This window comes from Tursiops truncatus, chromosome 4, assembly GCF_011762595.2.
Source record: "Tursiops truncatus isolate mTurTru1 chromosome 4, mTurTru1.mat.Y, whole genome shotgun sequence".
Classification (NCBI taxonomy): domain Eukaryota; kingdom Metazoa; phylum Chordata; class Mammalia; order Artiodactyla; family Delphinidae; genus Tursiops; species Tursiops truncatus.
Window position 1 is genome coordinate 109396235 of NC_047037.1, and position 23790 is coordinate 109420024.

General features: G+C 35.0%; 1 protein-coding gene across 2 annotated transcripts in view; it reads left to right on the forward strand.

Annotated features, from left to right (window-relative positions):
• GBE1 (1,4-alpha-glucan branching enzyme 1) overlaps positions 1-23790 on the forward strand; it is a 288288-nt gene that overhangs the window by 45367 nt on the left and 219131 nt on the right. For both annotated transcript variants that reach the window (XM_019922679.3, XM_073804382.1), the window contains exon 2: positions 18975-19144. In XM_019922679.3, the coding sequence (XP_019778238.1) occupies positions 18975-19144 (170 nt within the window). The remainder of the gene's footprint in view (positions 1-18974; positions 19145-23790) is intronic.

Sequence of the window (23790 nt, forward strand, 5' to 3'; positions counted from 1 at the left end):
GATTTGCGGTAGTTATTTCCACTCTTTTATTTTCCAGGTCACTTATCCGTTCTTCTGCCTCCATTTTTCTGCTATTGTTTCCTTCTAGAGAATTTTTAATTTCATTTATTGTGTTGTTCATCATTGTTTGTTTGCTCTTTATTTCTTCTAGGTCCTTGTTAAGCGTTTCTTGTATTTTCTCCATTCTATTTCCAAGGTTTTGGATTGTCTTTACTATTGTTACTCTGAATTATTTTTTCAGGTAGACTGCCTATTTCCTCTTCATTTGTTTGGTCTGGTGGGTTTGTACCTTGCTCCTTCATCTGCTGTGTATTTCTCTGTCTTCTCATTTTGCTTAGCTTACTCTGTTTGGGATCTACGTTTCTCAGGCTGTAGGTTCGTAGTTCCCATTGTTGTTGTGTCTGCTCCCAGTGGGTAAGGTTGGTTCAGTGAGTTGTGTAGGCTTCCTAGTGGAGGAGACTGGTGCCTGTTTTCTGGTGGGTGAGGCTGGCTCTTGTGTTTCTGGTCGGCAGGACCATGTCTGGTGTTGTGTTTTGGGATATCTGTGAACTTATGATTTTAGGCATCCTTTCTGCTATTGGGTGGGTTTGTGTTCCTGTCTTGCTAGTTGTTTGGCATATGGTGTCTAGCACTGAAGCTTGCTGGTCATTGAGTGGAGCTGGGTCTTAGTGTTGAGATAGAGATCTCTTGGAGAGCTTTCACCGTTTGATATTATGTGGGGCCGGGAGGTGTCTGGTGGGCCAATGTCGTGAACTCAGCTCTCCCACCTCAGAGGCTCAGGCCTGATACCCAGCCAGAGCACCAAGTCCCTGTCACCCACACGGCTCAGAAGAAAAGGGAGACAGAAAAGAAAGAAAGGAAGAAAGAAAGAAAGAAAGGAAAGAGAGAAAGAAAGAAAGAAAGAAAGAAAGAAGAGCATTAATAAAATAAATTTATTAAAATAGAAAAAAATTATTAACAATAAAAAAATAAGTAAGTAATAAAAAAAAGAAAGTGAGAAAGAAAGAAACTAAACCTAAAAACAAATCCACCAATGATAACAAGTGCTAAAAGCTATACTAAAAAAAAGAAAAAAAAAGAAAAAATGGACAGTCAGAACCCTAGGACAAATGGTAACAGCAAAGCTATTCAGACAAAATCACACAAAGAAGCATCACATACATACTCACAATAAGAGAAAAAGGAAAAAAAATGCATATATGTATATAAAAATTTGAAAAGGAGGAGTGCAACCTAATGATAATAAACTCTAAATACTAAACTTAGATAAACATAAAATCAGAAACCAATTAAGTGCAGAAAGCAAACCCCAAGTCTACTGTTGTTCCCAAATCCACCGCCTCAATTTCGGGATGATTCGTTTCTATTCAGTTATTCCAGAGATGCAGGGTACTTCAAGTTGATTGCAGAGATTTAATCCACTGCTCCTGAGGCTGCTGGGAGAAATTTCCCTTTCTCTTTTTTGTTAGCACTGTTCCTGGGGTTCAGCTTTGGATTTGGCCCCGCCTCTGTGTGTATGTCGCCAGAGGGCGTCTGTTCCCCACCCAGACGGGATGGGGTTAAATGAGCGGCTGATTAGGGAGCTTTGGCTCACGCAGGCTGGGGGGAGGGAGGGCTACGGAATGTGGGGCAAGCCTGCGGTGGCAGAGGCCGGCATGACATTGCAACAGCCTGAGCCATGCTGTGTGTTCTCCCAGGGAAGTCGTCCCTGGATCACAGGACCCTGGCAGTGGCCGGCTGCACAGAATCCCTGGGGGGGGGTGTGGATAGTGACCTGTGCTTGCACATAGTATTCTTGGTTGCTGCAGCAGCAGCCTTAGCATTTCATGCCAGTCTCTAGTGTCCACACTGATACAGCTCGCGCCCGTCTCTGGAGCTCGTTTAGGTGGTTCTCTGAATCCCCTCTCCTCGCACACCCCAAAATGATGATCTCTTGCCTCTTAGGCCGTTACAGACTTTTTCCTGGACTCCCTCCCAGTTAGCTGTGGCATACTAGCCCCCTTCAGGCTGCGTTCACGCCGCCACCCCCAGTCCTCTCCCTGCGCTCCGACCGAAGCCCGAGCCTCTCAGCTCTCAGCCCCCGCCCGCCCCGGCGGGTGAGCAGACAAGCCTCTCAGTCTGGTGAGTGCTGGTTGGCACCGATCCTCTGTGTGGGAATTTCTCTGCTTTGCCCTTCACACTCCTGTTGCTGCGCTCTCCTCTGTGGCTCCGAAGGTTCCCCCGTCCGCCACCCGCAGTCTCCGCCCGTGAAGGGGCTTCTAGTGTGTGGAAACTTTTCATCCTTCACAGCTCCCTCCCTGAGGTGCAGGTTCTGTCCCTATTCTTTTGTCTCTGTTTTTCCTTTTTTCTTTTGCCCTACCCAGGTTTGTGGGGAGTTTCTTGCCTTTTGAGAAGTCTGAGGTCTTTTGCCAGCGTTCAGTAGGTGTTCTGTAGGAGTTGTTACACACGTAGATGTATTTGTCATGTATTTGTGGGAGGAAAGTGATCTCCACGTCTTACTCTTCCACCATCTTGAAGGTGCCCAATAGTCCTGTTCCTTAATGGACACTGTAATAGATGTTGAGGATGTAAAATTAAACAAAAGATGATCCTTGGCTTTATGTCATCTTTAATCTGGTGGGAGAAGATGTCAGCAAAGAAATGTATAATACTGTTTGAATATATCATTGGGACAGTTTGGCCAAAACTCTTTGTGAACCCAGCCTTAGGGAAGGGTGGTCTATGAGTGATGAGGAATCTATTTGAGTTCTCAATTCCAGCAATTTTGATTATGAATAGGCTTTAATTATCAGTACAACTATGTGATCTGACCAGAGCATTTTGGGAGCACTGAACTAGAATATTGTGGCCCATAAGCAATATGAGTTCTAGATGAATTTAAAGTATCCATTTTACTGATGTTGAATAGGCTATTAAATTAAGCATCAGGGTGGCCTTATTAGCAAACAGATTTAGCTATACTTGAATGGAATTTAGCTTTGGGTTTTCTTTCAAATCTGCTTATAGCATTATGGTCCTTGTATAGTAGTTTAATTTGGCACAGAGACTCTAGATAATATGGTAAGTGAAATTTAAAAATGTTGTTTTACATCCATACCTCATTACAAAACCTACAGAGTATTGTTGCTTAGTAAAATTTAAATACTTTATCTCAATCTCAATTTGGGTAAATATTTAAAAGAATAAAATGTGTAATTCGGAAAAATAATAAACTGAGACATGCAGACAATATAGCAGACTACTCCACTTGCCAAGCTGTTCTTTGCTTTCAGACCTATTATGTCTGGTCTGTGTTAGGTCAGTGGATGTAAAAAAGATGTGTGTGTGTGTGTGTGTGTGTGTGTGTGTGTGTGTGTGTATACACACAGATAGATAGATAGATGGATAGATAGATGGATATAGATATGAAACTTGGATTTTTATAACTTAAAAGAGGTCTTGCCAACATGTTAGGAGTCACTATGAAAGCTCTTTAATCTTTTGGTTTTGTAGCTGACAGAATTTTTAAACCTTTATCTCCCTCAGTAAAGGCAAAAATCTTGTCAGAGTGTTTGATAAACCTTTGATATTTCATGGCTATTTAGTCCAAAGGATGTGAAGTTTTTGTTGGAAATATATATATCTCCTTGGATTCTTTGATATATATTAGTATACTGTGTCCCATGCCATTGTCAAAGTGAAAATTGATTCATTTATCCTGTCTCTAATATAAAAACATTCACAAGGATAAAGTTCATAGCTATCTGGCTATATTTAATAAATTCAAATGTGTGATTGGGTTTTTTGATTTGCTAATTACCATATTATAAGGTTTCTGATCTTTGGTGATTTTCAGAGAAAAAAAATTAGTGTCCATTAGTTTTTATCTTATAATTGATATAATAACCATCCAGTTTGAAACTGTGTATAAGAGGTATAAATAGTACATGTTTGCATATTTTGCTTTAACTCAGTTACTTCAGGTTCATTGTGACAGGTACACCTGCCCTCCAAGTAAAATTCTCTGGGTAATTAGAATCAGTACCAATGTGATTTCTGCCTTTTGTTAGATTTTACAAAATAAAATAGAAAAAAATGCTTTGTGGATTTGTTTAGTTAGTGTAAATATAACAAGTTTTAATTTTTTTCAAGTGAGTTTTCTGATGACTTTATTTTTGAACATTTGTATCACTCTAACCTATAATAAAAGGTTTTTTCCATCAAAAATTTAGCATATGAAAATTATTTAACAAATACTAAGTAATAAATTAAATTTAGTATAGAAGTCCAAATCAACTGAAAAACTGTAAACTGCAAAACGTATTGGGTGCTATTATGAGTAATGCTTAAGTAAAAATACTCTGGAAGGAAACTCTTGGATATGTATTCCAGCTTCACCCACTTAATAACTGTGTGGCCTTGGGCAAAATTTTTTAACCTCCTGTTTCTTCATCTGTACCATGAGAATGATAACAGTACCCTCCACATTGGGTTATTGTGAGGGCTTAAATAGTTAATATTTAACAGTGCCTATAGCATAGTAAGTATTCCATGAGGTATTAGTCATTATCATTTATGATTTGTGATATTTATAATTCATTATAATTTTTTCAGTTGGCTGACAGACTATTTTCTTTTTTTATTTGCTTTGCATTTTATGTTTCATAGTGGTTTATACACTGCATTTTATTTTAAGCAAAATGGTGTATTTAAAAGTATGCTACTTGTGCACAGTAAAATATACACTCTTTGGTGTGTGTGTGTGAGACATCCAAAATAACCTTTGTTTTGGGGTGCAATTTTTTCCTTTCTTGGTTGGAAGAATTAGGACCCAACTTTGAATCAAAGAAGGCTAGAGTACGGATTATAGGTTCTTAGACCTGGATGGTACCTTTCAATTTAGCTTCTTCATTTTACAGAAGAGGAAGCTAAAGCTTTGGGTGGTTATCCTCCTTAAGTTCACATAGCTAGTACCTTAAAGATGGTCTAGAAGTTGTATATTTTGACTCCTTCACCTCCCTCTCTACTTTGCGGAGTATAGAATTTTTGACAATGTTTGAGTAACAGTGACATTCACATAACCATCATTGCTTTTTTTTTTTTTTTTTGGCGGTACGCGGGCCTCTCACTGTTGTGGCCTCTCCCATTGCAGAGCACAGGCTCCGGACGTGCAGGCTCAGCAGCCATGGCTCACAGGCCCAGCCGCTCCGTGACATGTGGTATCTTCCCAGACCGGGGCACGAACCCGTGTCCCCTGCATCGTCAGGCAGACTCTCAACCACTGCGCCACCAGGGAAGCCCCCATCATTGCTTTTAATCTATTGATACAATGAATCATATTAAGAACAAGATTCTCTTGGTGATTTAAAAGACTGGAATTGCTTCTCAGCAGTTTAGTTAACCACGCATACTCAGGAGTATAGCTCTTGTGCAGATTGTGGTCTACATCATGGAGGACCTCTAGCCCAAACCTCTGGTCTTTGCCATGTAATTTTTCCCCAAAGAGAAAGCTGACCACAGAGCAGAGTGTTATTTGAGCTAAGAACTGTTAAAACATTAAGTTAGATTTCTCCTAAAAATCAGTAGACTAAGACTGTGTTAGCTCATGTTTCATATTACACGAGAGAAAATAAACTGAAAGGTCAGTTGAACAGTTACAGCATTGCCCTTTTCCAAGGTAATCAGCAGAGCATGTAGCAAAGACGTGAACAGGAGCGTGACTGGAAAGAGAGCGGCTGATAAAGAGGCTGGCTGCTTAAAGTGCTTGGGACAGTACTTGACACTTCAGGCCTGACCAGATGGGCCATCTCACAGGGCTTACCTTCAGTAATTCTGATTTATTACATTCAGATGGCTTTCTTTTTCTAGTTAGGCAGTCAGGTTTTCACATTGCCAGAAGACCCCAGAAATTTTAATATTGACCATTAATCATACCCTGGTAAACTGCAAGGGCAATATATTATTAATTTGTTTGCAGCCAAGAGACAAAACGCAGTGATTAAAATTAATTTCTAGCTACATTTTGTTAATTTATTCTAATTAATTAATATGTTAAGAAGTCAAAATATGTTTACATTAATGGCTATATAGTAGGTTCTTTATGTTGTGTCATTAAATGTCATTTCCATTATCCTAAGTGTTGAACTCTAGAAATAAGTACTTTATTGTTAAAATAAATAAGGAGTTGTATAAGGCTTTCTAAGTAATACCACCAAGTGAAGTATTTGTAATTTTCCATTAATTGATTGAGAACATTTCATGGTTTGGGTTTCGTAGGATTTAGATTTGGAAGGATCTCAGCAGTGACCTCCCTCCACGCCTTCACCTCTATGGCCCAGTACCAGAATTAGGAAAGAACATTTAATAAATAACAGCCATTATTTACTTCCAGGACACAATTTTAAATAGTAGCCACTCTCACTTTTAAAGTTAACTTTTAACAGTTTTAAATTGACCTCATTCTCCTCCTCCCAAAAAGGAAAGATTTAATGATCTCTACATAATCATAATTTCTATATATATATATTATTAATTTGAAATACAAAGTAGCCAAATTACATTTAACTTTAGGCCAAGTAAGAACAAAATTGTTATTTAAATAGTTTTTATTCTAAAACATCAGAAAATAAGAATTCAAATGTTTGCTCTTAAATATGCTCTGAGGATAGTAGTTATCAGATTGTCCATAGTGCATTTGATTGTGTTTTAGAGATGGTACAAAATGAAAAAGGTTTTTAAAAAAGGTTAAAATTAGTAACAGGCTTAATGTTTGCTTGTAATTGAATTTAGATTTTATTATTGTATTATAATTAACATAACTATTCCAATTTATTCAAGGTTTTTTTTTTTTCTACTTAGAAATATCTTAATTTCTTGTTTAAAAAAAGGAAAGATGAGACATGACATAATTTATTTTTGGTGGGCTAGTTATGTATAAGCACAATAGTCCTGACATCAATGGTATTCTCTTTCTGTTTTATAAATGAGGAGGCTGAAACTCTGAGATCATTAAGGGGAAAATCTAAGGTCACTTTGCTAATGGGCCTAGCAATAGAACCTAACCTTTTATTTTTAAAATCTGTCCTTTCTATAGTATGTCATCATGCCTGGAACATAGAACATGGCCCATACAAATTAGTCTTAGATTAACTCTATATGTGAAAGAACTCATTTCATTAACATCTAGTCCCGAATCTTATGAACATAGGCATTGGTAAGGGTTATAATAGTAAGAAAAACTGCTTGAGTTCAAAACCACAGACATGCATGTTACTATCAGTTTGCGTAGAAATGAGATGATGGGAGTGAATTGTCTTCCATTCATTTTGGCAGCAGTTGGTGTCTTGATTGGTTCATCACATCCCCTGGTTTCCTTTCCACTTCTTTTTTTGTTTGTTTGTTTGCGGTACGCGGGCCTCTCACTGTTGTGGCTTCTCTGGTTGCGGAGCACAGGCTCCGGACGCGCAGGGTCAGCGGCCATGGCTCACGGGCCCAGCCGCTCCGCGGCATGTGGGATCTTCCCGGACCGGGGCACGAACCCATGTCCCCTGCATCGGCAGGCAGACTCTCAACCACTGCGCCACCAGGGAAGCCCTCCTTTTTACTTTTGTAGATCCATACGTTTGAACTTTTGATAACATTCAAGTCAATGAATCAGTGTCTTACGTGAGATAATACATTTTCTTATAAAGCTGGTTGTTTAGTCACACAGGACCTACAGGAGCAAGAGTGAGGGATTTATCTGCAGACTGCTTCCCATTTTCTATCTCTTATTGGTCAAAGTTTATCCCTTTAAAAGTTTAGCCTTTATTTCTCCACACATCAATGTTGTAGTGTCTGGCTTCTTTCAGGAGCTGCTTGCAAGTCACAGCCTTCATAGGGCCGGTCAAATGAGGGTACAAAGCCAGGACCGTGGTGGGACTAAGTGAATATGTGAGTTTCGTACATTTAGGGCAGATTGTATCTTTCTTATATTTGAAGAGGCTATTGATTTTCTATGTTGTCCTCAAATCCAACAATCATATTGAATAGATTTATTGTCCTAATAGTGTGCTTATTTCATGTGAAAGGTGTTATGCTAAGCATTTTAGGTATATTATCTCATTTGATTATCTTATGAAATATATTCTGTTATTCTTAGATAGGGAAATTGAGTCTAAGTTACAGCTGGTAAGAGGTAGGATTGGAATTCAAATTCAGATGTAATGATCTTAATATTAAACCTAAATCTAACCGTCCTGTCACCATTGCCTCACCACTGTCTGGCAAGTAATAGGTGATCACTAAATATTTATTTGTTAAGTACTTAATATGTGCCAGTATTTAAGGTGCTTGGGTATATATATGAATGTGCTAAACAGATAATTTTCCCTGTCTTTGGGGAATATACATTCTAGCTACTTCTATTTTCTGGTTATAAGCCTTTATCAACGCCTTACACGGTGCTTTTTCACGCTTTTTTTTTTTTTTTTTTTTTTTTTTGCGGTACGCGGGCGTCTCACTGTTGTGGCCTCTCCCGTTGCGGAGCACAGGCTCCGGACGCGCAGGCTCAGCGGCCATGGCTCACGAGCCCAGCCGCTCCGCGGCATGTGGGATCCTCCCGAATCCGTGTCCCCTGCATCGGCAGGCGGACTCTCAACCACTGCGCCACCAGGGAAGCCCTCTCACTCTTTTTTTGCTCTTCTATCTCCCACACATAACAAAGAATGTCTTGAAGGCATGGACTCTTTCTTCTCTGTTCTCAGTGACTAGCATAGCACTGGACATATAGTAGATGCTTAGTAATATTTGTGGAATAAATGGATGGATTTTACCACTACTTGCTTGTCACTTTTACTTAAATGACCCCAATTTTACTGTTTCCTGATAGATGAAGTTTAGAGTGTATGTTAAATTGAACACAGATTGGAAATGTCACTAAAATTTTAAATGAAATTTTATACATTTATTTGTCGACTAGTACATTTAAACATTTAAATATAAGGAACGGCATTCAAAAATGAGAAACCATGTCTACTATAATGTCAATTTTTAAATTATTTTCATTGATCAATCCTGCATAACAAGTCCACAAACCCCTGTATTTTAATGTTCAGTCTATTTAGTAAAGACTTCAATAATATCTATACTCTGCCTGCTAAAATTGATCCTTCAAACTGCTCCCTTTAAAAACTCTCTATGTATCAGTTATCTCCTCTTTAAAGTCCTAAAGGTTTTCATTTTTTATTTATTATCTAGCTGAAAACCATCTTTTCCATCTTGATTTGCCACTACATTTCTAGCCATCCTCCTGTCCAGCTACATATAGCTAATATGTAGCCCACAAGAACCACCTTAAATTTTACACATTTAATGCTCTTCTTATTCTTGTCTCCAACTGTCAGAATATACTACTCATCCTTCAAGATATAGCACAAATGCCAGCCACTTTTTAAAGCCTTTTCTAATCTTCTCCCATCAGTTCTTTCTGTTGTCTTGCTAATTCTTCTGTTAACATTTGCTTATCTCAGCCCTATTGTCCTGAGTTGAACAGTCTTCTATTAGACTGATGAACTTATTGAGGGAAGGACCTTGAATTATTGGCACACAGTAAGTATTTTTATCCTGTAATAAATATGTTGTGGGTTTTTTTTGTTGTTGAATACTTATCCGTGATTGAGGAACATAAACTATTCACTTTTTTTTTTTTTTTTTTTGGCGGTACTCGGGCCTCTCACTGTTGTGGCCTCTTCCGTTGCGGAGCACAGGCTCCAGACGCCCAGGCTCAGCGGCCATGGCTCACGGGCCCAGCCGCTCTGCAGCATGTGGGATCTTCCCGGACCGGGGCACGAACCCGCATTCCCTGCATCGGCAGGTGGACTCTCAACCACTGCACCATCAGGGAAGCCCTAAACTATTCACTTTTAAGTCTCAAATGCCTACTCTTCACTTGACGGGTTTAATATATAGATAAGTTTGTATATTACACATATTTTGTGCTTCAAGAAGAAAGTTTCTGCCAGTCACCTTGAGGTCTTTTTAAAGGCCGATTTAAAAAGCAGTTTTTGTTTCAAAAAAAATTCCATTCCCCTCTCCTTTATTTTCCCCTTTTTTAGTTATTAAAAATTCCTGTTGAGCTTTTATTTCTGTGCTTTTGCTTGCCTCTATTCCAAGTCTCCTCTAGGAAGCAGATGACAATATAAAATCTTAAGAATTAAGCTAGCAAGGAAGGAATTTCCCCCATGGGTTCCTTGTGTTTCAGGCCCACTCAGAAGCACTTGAGAAAGAATTATACATCCTAGATATTTCCAGATAAGGTATGCTCCATCTCCCCTGACATATCTCCTGTGTTCACAACCTTGCCTGAAATCAGAGTTTCGGTACGGATCTAGGATGAACTGTCTTACAGGAGAGCAAAGACTGTAGGCTGTTTCATTTTTTTCCCAGACTAATACTTTCCTGCTTCCCTAAAGTAACTATTTTTTCCCCTAGTCAATCCAATTTACTTAATTTTCTTCAACACTTTTTATAACCCATACATTCAAGTTAATCTGGAATACCTGATATGTGTTAGTATGTCTATATTTGTAATTTTTCATAGCAGGAAAAAATGTGTTCTCACACACTTTTGGAATTTAAGGAGAAACAGTCCTTGATGTTTGCTAATAATTAATGTGCACATTAAAATCTAAACAAGTATTAAAAATCTAAACAAGAGGCTAAGTGACTTGTTCAAGGTCACATATAGTATGTAATAGAGTTAAGATTTGAACCTGAACTGTTTGTTTCTAGAGCCTTAGCTGTTTCTCTTAATTATAAGATTAATAGCCTTATGAATAAAACTTATAGGGCTTTCTTTAAAAGGAAGATGTGACTTTTAATTTGAGACTTTGTCTCTTGATTTCCTTAAAGTATACCTTTTGTGATGAATAATACTACATCTCTACTGCTTTTTACCTTCTTGACCTTGGGCAACTTACATATTTATCTGTGCCTCTATTTCTTTCTTTGTAAAAAGAGGATTAAAAACATCAATCAAATGTGATAATATTTTTATATCTGTACAAAATGCTAGTTGCAATACTAACTTCGTTTTATGTTCTGGTTACCAAGAATTTGACCCAGTTTTTAAATATTCTATAAATTCATAGCAAAATATTGAGAGAGATGACTGTAGTAGGAGAGGGCAAAGGGACGATGAGCTTGCTATATCCTCAGGCATTTTCTTTTTTGAGCCACAGTGATTTCAAAGTGGAATGTGTATTTCTGTATCAGAAGCTACAGGGCTGACCTTGAGGAAGTCAAGATATTTAGTTAGAATTATATCATACTATAATCCTGTTTCTGTTCAATTTTAGTAAATGGGACATTTGTACATGTCTTATGAAACGTCTTAAGAATGATTATTTTTTAAACTTAAACTTTAAATAAATCTAAAATTGTGTTTTAAAGATATTATAACCACATTGACAGTAAAATTATTGCCACATTTATTTGCCCTCCCAAAGTTGATGTCTTTTTAAAAAGAATCAGTAATTTTTCTTATATTATGATAATGTATGTGTATGTATTTTTTTTACCCTAAGTCCAGATTTATTTTGTTGACTGTTCCTGTTTGATCATTTTATTGAATGTTGTTACTTATATTGTCTAATATGGATTAGAGTTTCCATACACCAAGAGTTATAGCTGAATAATATCTATAAGAGGAACAATCATTTTCTCATAGAAGTTGGAGAGTATGAGAGAGTTTGCAGTACTAGTCTTTCATTAGATCTGTAGATTGAGGGGTTTTTTGCCTTTTTTTCTTTTTTGGTCCAGATCAGTATTTGAAGTATTTTTGAAACAGTTGCCAGTGTTAAATTAGGGACAGTTCATAGAAAAATCTGGAATTTTTTCATTCTTACTTGATTTGGCAAATGCTTGGTAATAATAGGCTCTAGCTTTTAAATAGACACTGTCACTTTTCGCTGGGCTTTGTGCTCTCCATCTCACTTAGAGTTCTTCTCTGCGTTGTTTTCCATACTCAAAGGCTAACCTCATTGGTCATTCTTTTATCATCAGGCTTGCCCTTTTGTGTTCCTCATGTGGGAGCAGCTCCTCATATTTATAATACCTTCCTGGCTTCTGTTGGTGGTTCAGTTTGTGTAAAGACTAGAGTAAAGACTGCCAGTGAGACTGGGGTTGTATCATTTCAATAAAAGCTAATTTGTTTCAAATAATAGATTAAATGTAATCTGAATTTTTATGAAACCATGGGCATGTGTGCTCACAGGTGGACATGTGTATTTGTGTGTGTTGGGTATATATATACTATACAAAAGGGGGTCATATATGAAATATTCCACTCACACCTACCACTCCCGTAGGCATTGCACTACACCGATCAGATTCTGTGCTGTACCTCTTCTTGTCTTTGAAGCAAATGTGGTGAGTGTGGTGAGGCTAGGGGGGCTTAAGGCTCCTGTTCACCTCAGGCCACTGGAATTCAACCGCTGGTGCAGAGGAAGGGACTCTGTGAAAATACCATCTACATGCCATCTGTACCTATATGAATATTCTTTATACAAATAGATGGTTTGTAGAAAACTGCTTTGCAGCTTCTTTCCCTAAGCCATCGCTCTTGGGACATTTTTCCACACCACCACATTTCGTTCTATCTCATTCTTCGTAATGGATCTCATGTAATTTGTTGTTTGCATGTTCCACAGTTAATTCGACCAGCCTCCCTTGTTGAACAGGTAGGTATTTTCCATGGTTTGGTATTTTAAATAATGCCATAATGATTATCATTATACACACGTCTTTGCTTCTTTGTGTGATATATCCTAGGGGTAAATTTCTAGAAATGGAATTACTTAGTTGAATAGTGTAATTTTGAAATTTTCATAGCTGATGCCAAATAGTTATCTAATTTATATTTCATTAAAGAGTATTTGGGAATGCCTTTTTCCTGGACCTGCATTCTGTCTGCACAGACTATCACATGTTTACTGGTCTTTTAGGTGGAAAATGGAATTTTGAAATTTAGGTTTGCACTTCTTCAATTATCTATGAATTTGAGCATCTTTTCAATATGTTTACTGGCCATTTGTACTTCTTTTTCTGTGAACTGTAGGGTTTTTTTTAAATTAAATATTTATAACTTTGATCTTTCAAAGTTATTTTGGTTTTAGAGGTCCAATTTTTAAACTTAGATTCCAATATTTTAATAGGTAAGCCATTCTTTTCTTATTTATTTGAAATGTCCTTTTATGATGTATTTAATTTCTTTATATGTTCAAGTCTATTTCAAGAACTCAGTTTTGTCCCACTGATCTATTTCAAACTATTTGAATTCCCCAAATTTTATAAACATAGTTTTACATACGTATTAAAATTCTTGTGGAATATTTTATAGGATTATGTAGATATTTTAATGATCTAAAAATTTTGTAGTTTCAGAAAAAAACATTTATTTTGTTTAAATGGTGTTTCTTTGTTATAAATAATTAGAACAATGCAGGGGAGAAAGTAAATAGAAACCCCACCAAAAAAATCATCACTGATATTAAAGGAACATCATTCTTGATATTTTTTATATGCTTATATATAGGTAGAAGGATAGAGAAATAGCTTGATAGAAATAATATAATAAAACATGAGGAAAATAGATGTGTTTTAATTTTAAACAAATAGACTGAAATAAAATGAAAGAAGTGGCTGAAATTCACATTACGACTTTCTTTAAAGTGGCTATCTAAGATTAATGAAGAGATTAAAGAGTATAATGATGACAATCTTAAATTTTAGTCAGTGTTGAGTGACTCTGTTATAAAAAAAAATAGGGGTCTGACCACTCATGCTTTATTCCATCTCCCTTTCACTTACCTCTTGTTTTTTTTATAAGTCAAGTTTTCACTTGTCCATTGAGATTCTTTTCTTGTTATCACATTCACATAATTGCACAATTGATTAAACTTTGTTCTATATTTAAAGACTTAGGGCTCAACCACACTGCTGCAATGACTGTCCATTCCTCTGTGTGTGTTTTTAGTCTTTTAATTGACTAATTTTTATGGAAAGTTTTTTTTTTCTTTTCTTCAACAATGGTTCATTAATGTCATAGACTTAAAATTATTTTTTTAATTTGGCAATATTTAAGGAATTCCTTAAGCTCGAGTAGGCATGTGTCTCATATAATATCCTTAAACTGACTTTTTTTTTTTTTTTTTTTGTGATATGCGGGCCTCTCACGTTGTGGCCTCTCCCATTGCGGAGCACAGGCTCCGGACGCGCAGGTTCAGCGGCCATGGCTCACGGGCCCAGGCGCTCCGCGGCATGTGGGATCTTCCCAGACCGGGACACGAACCCACGTCCCCTGCATCCGCAGGTGGACTCTCAACCACTGCGCCACCAGGGAAGCCCTCATATAATATCCTTAGATTACTACTTTTCCCTCTCAGAATTGTGTGGGCTTGGATTTGTTATGTTTTGGTCTTTAATGTAATGCTCCTTTGCAAAAAAAAAAATGCCCGCCTCCCCTTATTTTTTTGTACCAGTTGTCCATAGAATTATTTCTTTCTCCTTTGAATTTCAGTAGCTTAAACTGGGAGATGCTGTGCGTGCGTGTTTGTGCGTTTGTTTTCCAATTTTTTCTTAAAACATAATGTGTTCTTTTTAAAATGCAGATTTAATTCTGTAGAAAAACTGTCCAGTTTTATGTCTTTTATATTCATTTTATTTAGTTTTGTTCTTCAGAGTCACCAGCTATCCTTATTTTGATAATTTTTGTTAGTTTTGCATATCTCTTTTCTTTAATATTTTCAATTTCTTTGTCTTTTTTCTCTAATTATATCAATTTTCAGTTCACTTACCTAATAATTCTTTTTTATAATAAACCGCTAGCATCTTTATTTGTCAACAATAGCCACTTAGAAAATGTAGTAGACAAGGAGCATCTTATCATGATAACAGCAAAATGCTAAGATTAACCTAATGATAAATGTGCTAAAGGACTCAATATTTTGTATGTAGCAGTTCTCTCCAAATTAATCTGTATAGTAAAATAATCTGAATAAACTTGACATACTGATTGTACAGTTCATATAAAGGAAAAAAGTTTTTAAAATATCCAAGAAAATGTACAGAAAAATTAAAATGTGAAATTGTATGACCAAATATTAAATATACTATTATATGTAGTTATGTTAATTAAAATTGTGTGGTATTCTTCCTCCAGATACAGAAAAGAACAAAGAAAGAGGAATAAATAAAAATGCCTTCTATATATGTGAATTTAATACATAAAGTCAATCAGGCATCTCAATCAGTGGAGAAAGGGCAGAATATATGAAATAAAGAGCACTGGGAAAATTATTCTCGCACTTTGGAAGAAAACTCAAATTCCTACATCATTCCACATACAAAAATAAATTCCAAGGCAATTTAAGCACTAAACACCAAAAAATATAAGTATAGTGGAAGAAAATATGGGAGAATTATTTTAATCTTATGATTAGGAATACCTTTTAAGCAAAATATAATGCTATATATATTCTATATAAAACTCCTTAAAGATGGATAGATTAGAAAGAATTTTTAAATTCTTTAAGATGAAATATACCATAAGTAAAGCTAGAAGGAAACCAACTGGAAGAAAATATTTGCAATAAGTGTGTTTCAGAAAACAGATGACCTTCTATAATATATAAAGAGCATTTGCAAATCAAAAAATAAAGCAACCTAAGATGGAAAAATAAAGGACAAAGATATAGGTAATATTGATTGAGAGAATATTATTTGCCAGGCAATAGCCTAAGGACTTTACATGTACAAACTCAGCTAATTTGTGTAATAACCCTTTTGATCAAATACACTTAGCATCTCCATTTTGCAGGCAAGAAAATGAGGCACAAAGAAATTTAGGAATTCATCCAGAGTTATACCATTAGTAAATACTAGCCTGCACTCATCTCACTGAAAAAGAAGCACAAATAGCTAATAAATTTAAGAAAAGCCATTCAACCTTAATAATAATTTAGGAAAATGCAAGCACTAAAACACAATAAGATATTTTTACCAACCAGAGAGTTAAAAAATATCAGATGGATTAATAAGACTAACATTGCCAAGAATGTAGAGAAACAGTAACTCTCATACTCAATTATTGGGGATGTCCATTGTATAGTATTTTTTTTTTAACTTTAAAAATAGGGATTTTTAAATTATTTTTTTGAATTTTTGAATTTTATTTTATTATTTTATTTATACAGCAGGTTCTTATTAGTTATCTATTTTATACATATTAGTGTATATATGTCAATCCCAATCTCCCAATTCATCCCACCACCACCCCCCATGCCCCGCTTTCCGCCCTTGGTTATATGTACACTTTGTTCCTTGCCAATTCTAATTTAATTATTATTTTCTAATGCTATGTTTTGATACTCTGTTTATTTCTTTGGGTCTGCAGTTTCATTTTCCTTCTCATTCTGTTGTTCTGTCATATAATCTCTCAGCTCTTATTTTAATTCAATTCATTTTTATTTAAGTTGAAGTACAGCATGAAACATTTGTGGAAAGAGTCTTTTTCCATTCAGCTCAGTTGAGGTGTTCTTCATTAGTTAGCTTCTTACATTTTGTATATTCCCTGTATATTCCCTACTTGGATTCATGCCATCTTTCTGGGACTTTTATTGATTACCCCTCAGGGTATTGAGTACGCAGGGAAGTTTATGGACATTGCTCAATTCATTGCATAGTTCTGGAACTTTCACTTCTGACATAGAGCACCTGCCACAGGCTTCATTTCTCTAGTTTTACCAGTTTTGTCCTACTTTGCTTCTCCCCAGACCTGGGGCTAATAAGTGCAAGTAGTAGTATGTTTTTGTGTACCAGCCCTGAATATGGACTCTGGGAATCTGGGAGAGGTTCAGGAGCAGCCATGTGTTATTCCTGGTCCTGCTTGGAAAGCAATCTTTGATTTCTTCTCGTGGCTGTTAGCTTCTGTAGTTTGATGTAATGTATGTTCTTTCCATGCTTTATAGGACATGGCTAGGCAAACTACAGCCCAGAGGCCAAATTTGGCCCCACCATCTGTTTTTGTAAATAAAGTGTCTCCGTAACACCATACACAAAAATAAGCTCAAAATGGAATAAAGACCTAAATGTAAGGCCAGAAACTATCCAACTCTTAGAGGAAAACATAGGCAGAACACTCTATGACATAAATCACAGCAAGATCCTTTTTGACCCACCTCTTAGAGAAATGGAAAAAAAAACAAAAATAAACAAATGGGACCTAATGAAACTTCAAAGCTTTTGCACAGCAAAGGAAACCATAAACAAGACCAAAAGACAACCCTCAGAATGGGAGAAAATATTTGCAAATGAAGCAACTGACAAAGGATTAATCTCCAAAATTTATAAGCAGCTCATGCAGCTCAATAACAAAAAAACAAACAACCCAATCCAAAAATGGGCAGAAGACCTAAATAGACATTTCTCCAAAGAAGATATACAGATTTCCAAGAAACACATGAAAGAATGCTCAACATCATTAATCATTAGAGAAATGCAAATCAAAACTACAATGAGATATCATCTCACACCAGTCAGAATGGCCATCATCAAAAAATCTAGAAACAGTAAATGCTGGAGAGGGTGTGGAGAAAAGGGAACCCTCTTGCACTGCTGGTGGGAATGTGAATTGGTACAGCCACTATGGAGAACAGTATGGAGGTTCCTTAAGAAACTACAAATAAAACTACCATATGACTCAGCAATCCCACTACTGGGCATATACCCTGAGAAAACCATAATTCAAAAAGAGTCATGTACCAAAATATTCATTGCAGCTCTATTTACAATAGCCCGGAGATGGAAACAACCTAAGTGTCCATCATTGGATGAATGGATAAAGAAGATGTGGCACATATATACAATGGAATATTACTCAGCCATAAAAATAAATGAAATTGAGCTATTTGTAATGAGGTGGATGGACCTAGAGTCTGTCATACAGAGTGAAGTAAGTCAGAAAGAGAAAGACAAATACTGTATGCTAACACATATATATGGAATTTAAGAAAAAAAAAATGTCATGAAGAACCTAGGGATAAGACAGGAATAAAGACACAGACCTACTAGAGAATGGACTTGAGGATATGGGGAGGGGGAAGGGTAAGCTGTGACAAAGCGAGAGAGTGGCATGGACATATATACACTACCAAATGTAAAATAGATAGCTAGTGGGAAGCAGCCGCATAGCACAGGGAGATCAGCTCGGTGCTTTGGGACCACCTAGAGGGGTGGGATTGGGAGGGTGGGAGGGAGGGAGACGCAAGAGGGAAGAGATATGGGAACATATGTATATGTATAACTGATTCACTTTGTTATAAAGCAGAAACTAACACACCACTGTAAAGCAATTATACTCCAATAAAGATGTAAAAAAACAAAAAGAAACACAGCTACACCCATCCATTTGCATATTGTCTGTGGCCAATTTCATGCTTCAGAGACATAGTTGAGTAGTTGTGATAGAGACCATATGGCTGGCAAAGCCTATTTACTATCTGCCCCTTAACAGGAAAAGTGTGCCAAACCTGCTATAGAGTAATTTTATTTTTCTTACTGGTTTTTAGCTATTTTTCCTTCATTTTTTTTTTTTTAGGAGTTTGAGGAGAGATGTAGGAATGCTCCTTCATTATACTGTCTTGACATAGAAGTTGCTATAGTGCTGATATTAAAATATTCATGGAATAACATAGCCATCATATTTTCTCTCTTATACCAAAATGCTTGAAATTACAAAAAAAAATGTTAGTTGGATTAGTTCAGTTTATTTGAGATAAAAATGATTTTATCCTACCAGGTAACTTCTACCAATAAATGAAATTATTCACATCATTCCTCTTTAATGATGTCTTCTTTTTTCTTTTTCTGAATGAGAGTAAAGCAACTTCTTAATTACAGTAGCTTTTCTGGAAGATGATTTAATTTTTCAATTTCCTTTCTTTTGCACTTTTTCAAAGGTATAAGCTGTTTAGCAAGACTTTGAACAACATTGGAGAGAATGAAGGTGGTATTGATAAGTTTTCCAGAGGTTATGAATCATTTGGCGTCCACAGATGTGCTGATGGTGGTTTATACTGCAAAGAATGGGCCCCGGGAGCAGAGGGAGTTTTTCTTACTGGAGACTTCAGTAAGTATTTTAGAACGATTAAACTCAGTTGTAATATTTTATTTATTTATTTAAAACATAGATGTTATATTTCATATATTTAACTTTTATGAATATTATTGATTACAAATATTATACTTTTCCATAGAATTTCTTCAGTCTTTACCTTCATGCGGTAAAGGTGTTTCTGCTGTAATAAGATACATGTGTTTCTTAAAAACTTTATGTTCTTAAAATCATGTACCAGAAATAACAGAGTTTATGAGAAAAATAGTGTTAGACAGAGTACTCCAAATCTATTCAACTTTGTTAGCAAGCTCTGACAAAACTAACAGCAATCTAGGTAAAAATATTGGTGTAGGTTCAATCTCCACTAGCACTTGCTCCTGGTTATTTGGCATCGTAGTACTTGGATCCTCTAATATCTTTTTTTGAGACCACAATAAAAGTAGACAGTTAATCTAGAGGGTAAACTGCTTCATCAGTCAGTTCTTTGTTTTTTCCTTTTCCTTTTTTATAACACAATATGGGGAATACCTTCTCAGCCTTGTCATCTGCACCATTAATTTCACTAGGCAGTTAACTCTATGGAAAGCACAGTGGTTCTAGAAGTCAGGGTTCCATCATACAGTCTAGTGGAGGGAAACCTGTATGTAAATAACTAAAATACAGTGTGCTCAGTTTTATTCTATAAGTATAAATAAATTACTGTAATAGTGACAAGGAAGAAAGCTTTCATTTTCAGTTTTGAAAATGGAATAACTGGCAAAATAGGCCTTGGTAAAATGTTCGTAATACAAGGAAAGGAAATATCAATAATAATCCTTTAGTACCATAGGGTAGCATGGTCTTTAAAGTTTGATTTTCCTGGACTCAGGAAGTCTACATGCTGTACTGTTCTGCAAAGAGCAAAACTGTAGGGACAGAAAACTGAGTTGTCACGGTTTAGGGGTAGGAGTTTTGAGCTGATTACAGAGAAACATAAGGGGACTTTCTGGGGTGATGAAAATGTATTATGTCTTGATTGTGGTGGTTACATGACTGTATACATTTGTCAGAATTTATAGAACTGTACATGTAAAAGAGTGAATTTTACTGCGTGTAAATTATACCTTAAGGAAACTGACTTTAAAAAAAGTTTTGATTTTATTTATATTGTCTAAGGCAGCACTGTCCAATAGAAATATAATGGACACCATTTATATAATTCAAAAAATTTAGTGGCTATATTAAAAAAATAAAGGAGAACAGCTGAATGAATTTTAATAATGATAGATTTTTATTTAACCCAATATATCAAAACATATTTTAACATGTAATCAATATAAAATTTGTTAGTGAGATATTTTCATTCTTTTGTACTGTACTTTCTAAATCTGGTATTTTTCCATTGGAAATACTTGATCAATATTTAGATTTAATAAAATTTTCAGTTTAAAAGTACATACCCAAGTTTTTCCAACCATTGTTAAAAGTTCTAGCAACTCAAATGAATAATAGTTTTAAAATTTACATTTAATAAAGTAATTAAAATTAAATAAAACTTTAAATTTAGTTTCTCAGTTGCACTAACCTAATCTTAAGCACAAGTAGCCACCTTTGTCTGGTGGCTCCCTTATTGGAAAAAGCAGGTCTAAGGACTTAAAATTATTCTTTGTGTAGTCCCCCAAATTAGATGATGCCAGCTGCCTGTTTCTAGAGTTACTGAAAACTTTAGGGAAAGTTTTGAAAAAGATCGTGTGTCTGCTGATTCAGATAGCTTGGCCTGGTGATTATTATGAAATATATTTTGAGACTAGGAGTCTTTTCACTTAAATTGTTGTTAAAATTGTTATAATTTTTTCTCATACATAAACGTGACTATTTCCCCATCTTCTCTAAGTGACTGCCTTGACCACTAGTTTTATATTAATAGACCACTTTGATATCAACCTATAATCAAGGCACTTTTTGGCATTCTATTTTATTAGTTCTTTTTATTGCCATTTATTGAGAGGTATTGCTTGAGAGTGTTCAAGTTAAAGTTTTACATACAGATACCAAAACTGCTATAAGAACCTCAGTTAAAATTTAGTACTTGCATTTGATTACCTCTCCTCCATATTTATGATTGAACCTACTAAATAGGTTTTAGAAATATAAAAATATGGGAAAGGGACTGTATGAAACTAGATTTGGTAGCTATCATAATGACTAATGCTGATTTATTAAAAGTTGTTCCTTGTAAATCCAGTTGGACCATATATGTGTTTGGAAACTGTATTTAAAAATTTTAAGGATTTAGGATTTAATGTTTAAATATTAAAAGTATAACAATTTATAAAATCTTTTGTAAAGAGAAAACTCAAAATTATCTAGTCCCTATTTTATGTAAAATTATCCTCTGTTAACTTTTTTTTTTCAATTTAATTTGATTTTTGAAAATCCTATTCTTTGTGAAGGTATATCACATAATTTAAAATCTCTCCATATCCTTGAAACAACATTCAGTCAATTATTTTCAATCAAGCAATATTTATTTAGTGTCTAAGGGCACAAAGAATATCAGATTTAATCAATGGGCCTTTATTTTTGCTGGAGAGATAGGAATGACTAAGATAAATGAAATTGTGATAGAAAATAGGAAGTATGATAGAATACAGTTAACTGTTAAAATAATTAACAGGCAGTATGTTGGGAAAATTTTAATTTATTTACTTATCTAGATGAAGGGATTTTTTTTTTTTTTTTTGCCCTGTTATAGGGTCTCAGGATCTCCTTATATATGGGATCTCAAACTTTTCTCACTAAACAGCTTTGGCTTAAAAACATAAAGAAAGAAAAACAACTTTCGAATTGAGAGTAGAGCCAACATTCTGGGTTAAAAATTCATTTAAAATAATAGTTCTTTGGAAAAGAATGTTATACCTGAGTGTTAATTTAATGTAACTTTGTAGAATATAGAATTTTGATGATAATGACAGCATAGCTGAAAATATACCCATAATTACTGAACTAAACATGTCTTTTTTAAAAAATACAATTAAGGAATTCTATATTTTTTCCCTTATTTAAAAAAAATCTATTTCTTATGGCTATGAAGAGATGAGCAAGAAGAAAGTTATTTTTCTTTGTTGAGGTTTTTCTCAGCATCAAAAATGTGTTAGATTTTATAGTTAGTCTTCCAATGTATAGATTTGTACTAAACTGAAGGGAAAATACAGTTTGTGTTAATTAGCTAAAAAATTACAGTTGATTTTTTAAAATTAGAAAGTGCAAATGAGGATTAATAAAAAGTATTCTAGGTGGTTTTGCTAATGATATTAAAACGTTTTTAAAACCATTTAACTGTATTCATATAACTTCATATTTATCAGCTAAGTTGAAACAGCAGTAAACTTAAAAGATTCTATGGAAATAATCTCTAACTGTAACATGGGTTATTTTTAAGAATTCCTTACTTTGTCATTTAATGTAACAGTAAGCTTAACTTCTATATATGTACTTGAAATATCACCTAAAAAGCCCTATTGCTTCTTTACCTATAGGCAGAGTTGTAAAAAGTAACATCATTTTACTTATATTTTTATCATGGAAGTGTATACATATATAATTTAAAACATTGCTTTTGTATCTACCTCCTCCCTACACCTCCAAAGATAATATAAAACACATCTTCAAAAACCAACAACAAAAATCTTATTTCTGCTAAGGAATAAATTGTTACTTATATTTACAGTAACAGGAAAACAGTAAAAGGAAATGTTCTTAATTCAATTTTTATCTAAATGATTAACCACCTATTTCGATAATTTTTCAGAAGAAATGAAAATTAAAGACTGTCTAGACTTTAATTCTGTATTATAGAAAATTATACCAGTAATCAAAATATGTTAGCATATTGTGATATCTCTCTTCTCTTCTAATCATTAGAAATTGCACTATACTTTCCTATACATATAATACTGCTGGTAAATGTATGCTGTTCTAGCGTATTTTTTTGCCAACTGACCTGAAAATATTTTAGGTACAAATGCTTATTGTTGTCAAATATAAATGATCTTTAAGAAGGAAATTACCATGTATTGGAGTGTAGAAAAAAAAAAGAATGGGGTTTAGAGTTTGAACCCACAGTGGAGCTCTCTAAACATGGCTCTTCATCTGGCTTAGTGGGGTTAAAGGTGATGATATTCCTCTTACCTGCCTAACTGGGTTGCTCTAGATACTAACTAGATTGCAAATTGTAATTTTATACATTACTCAATGCTATAGAAATCTTAATTGACAAGATTGAAAAAGTACTCTAATTTGCAAAAGTCTTTCTTTTTCTTATTAAAAAAAATACTATTAATTTCAAAAGGCAGTTGAGCCTTGCAAAAGTCAAATGATGTAGTCTCTGTTTTGCCCAAACTGAGGTGGCTCTGGCTTTTGCCATCCATATTTTTAAAACTTAGAAAGCACTTTCACTTTAAATATATTTCACATATTTTTCTTCATCTGAGAGAAAATGAAACAATCATTTCTTTTCCTTTCAGTCGTTTTTAAAAAAACTCGCTCTTTAAGCAGCTAGCAGCTGCTGCAGCAACCCAGGACGGTGGATATATAATGACATTCATCAAGATTGGAATCTTAGCACCCAAAAAGTATTTCTGGGCCAGCCCGAAACTACTTTAAAGGCTTGAGATTAA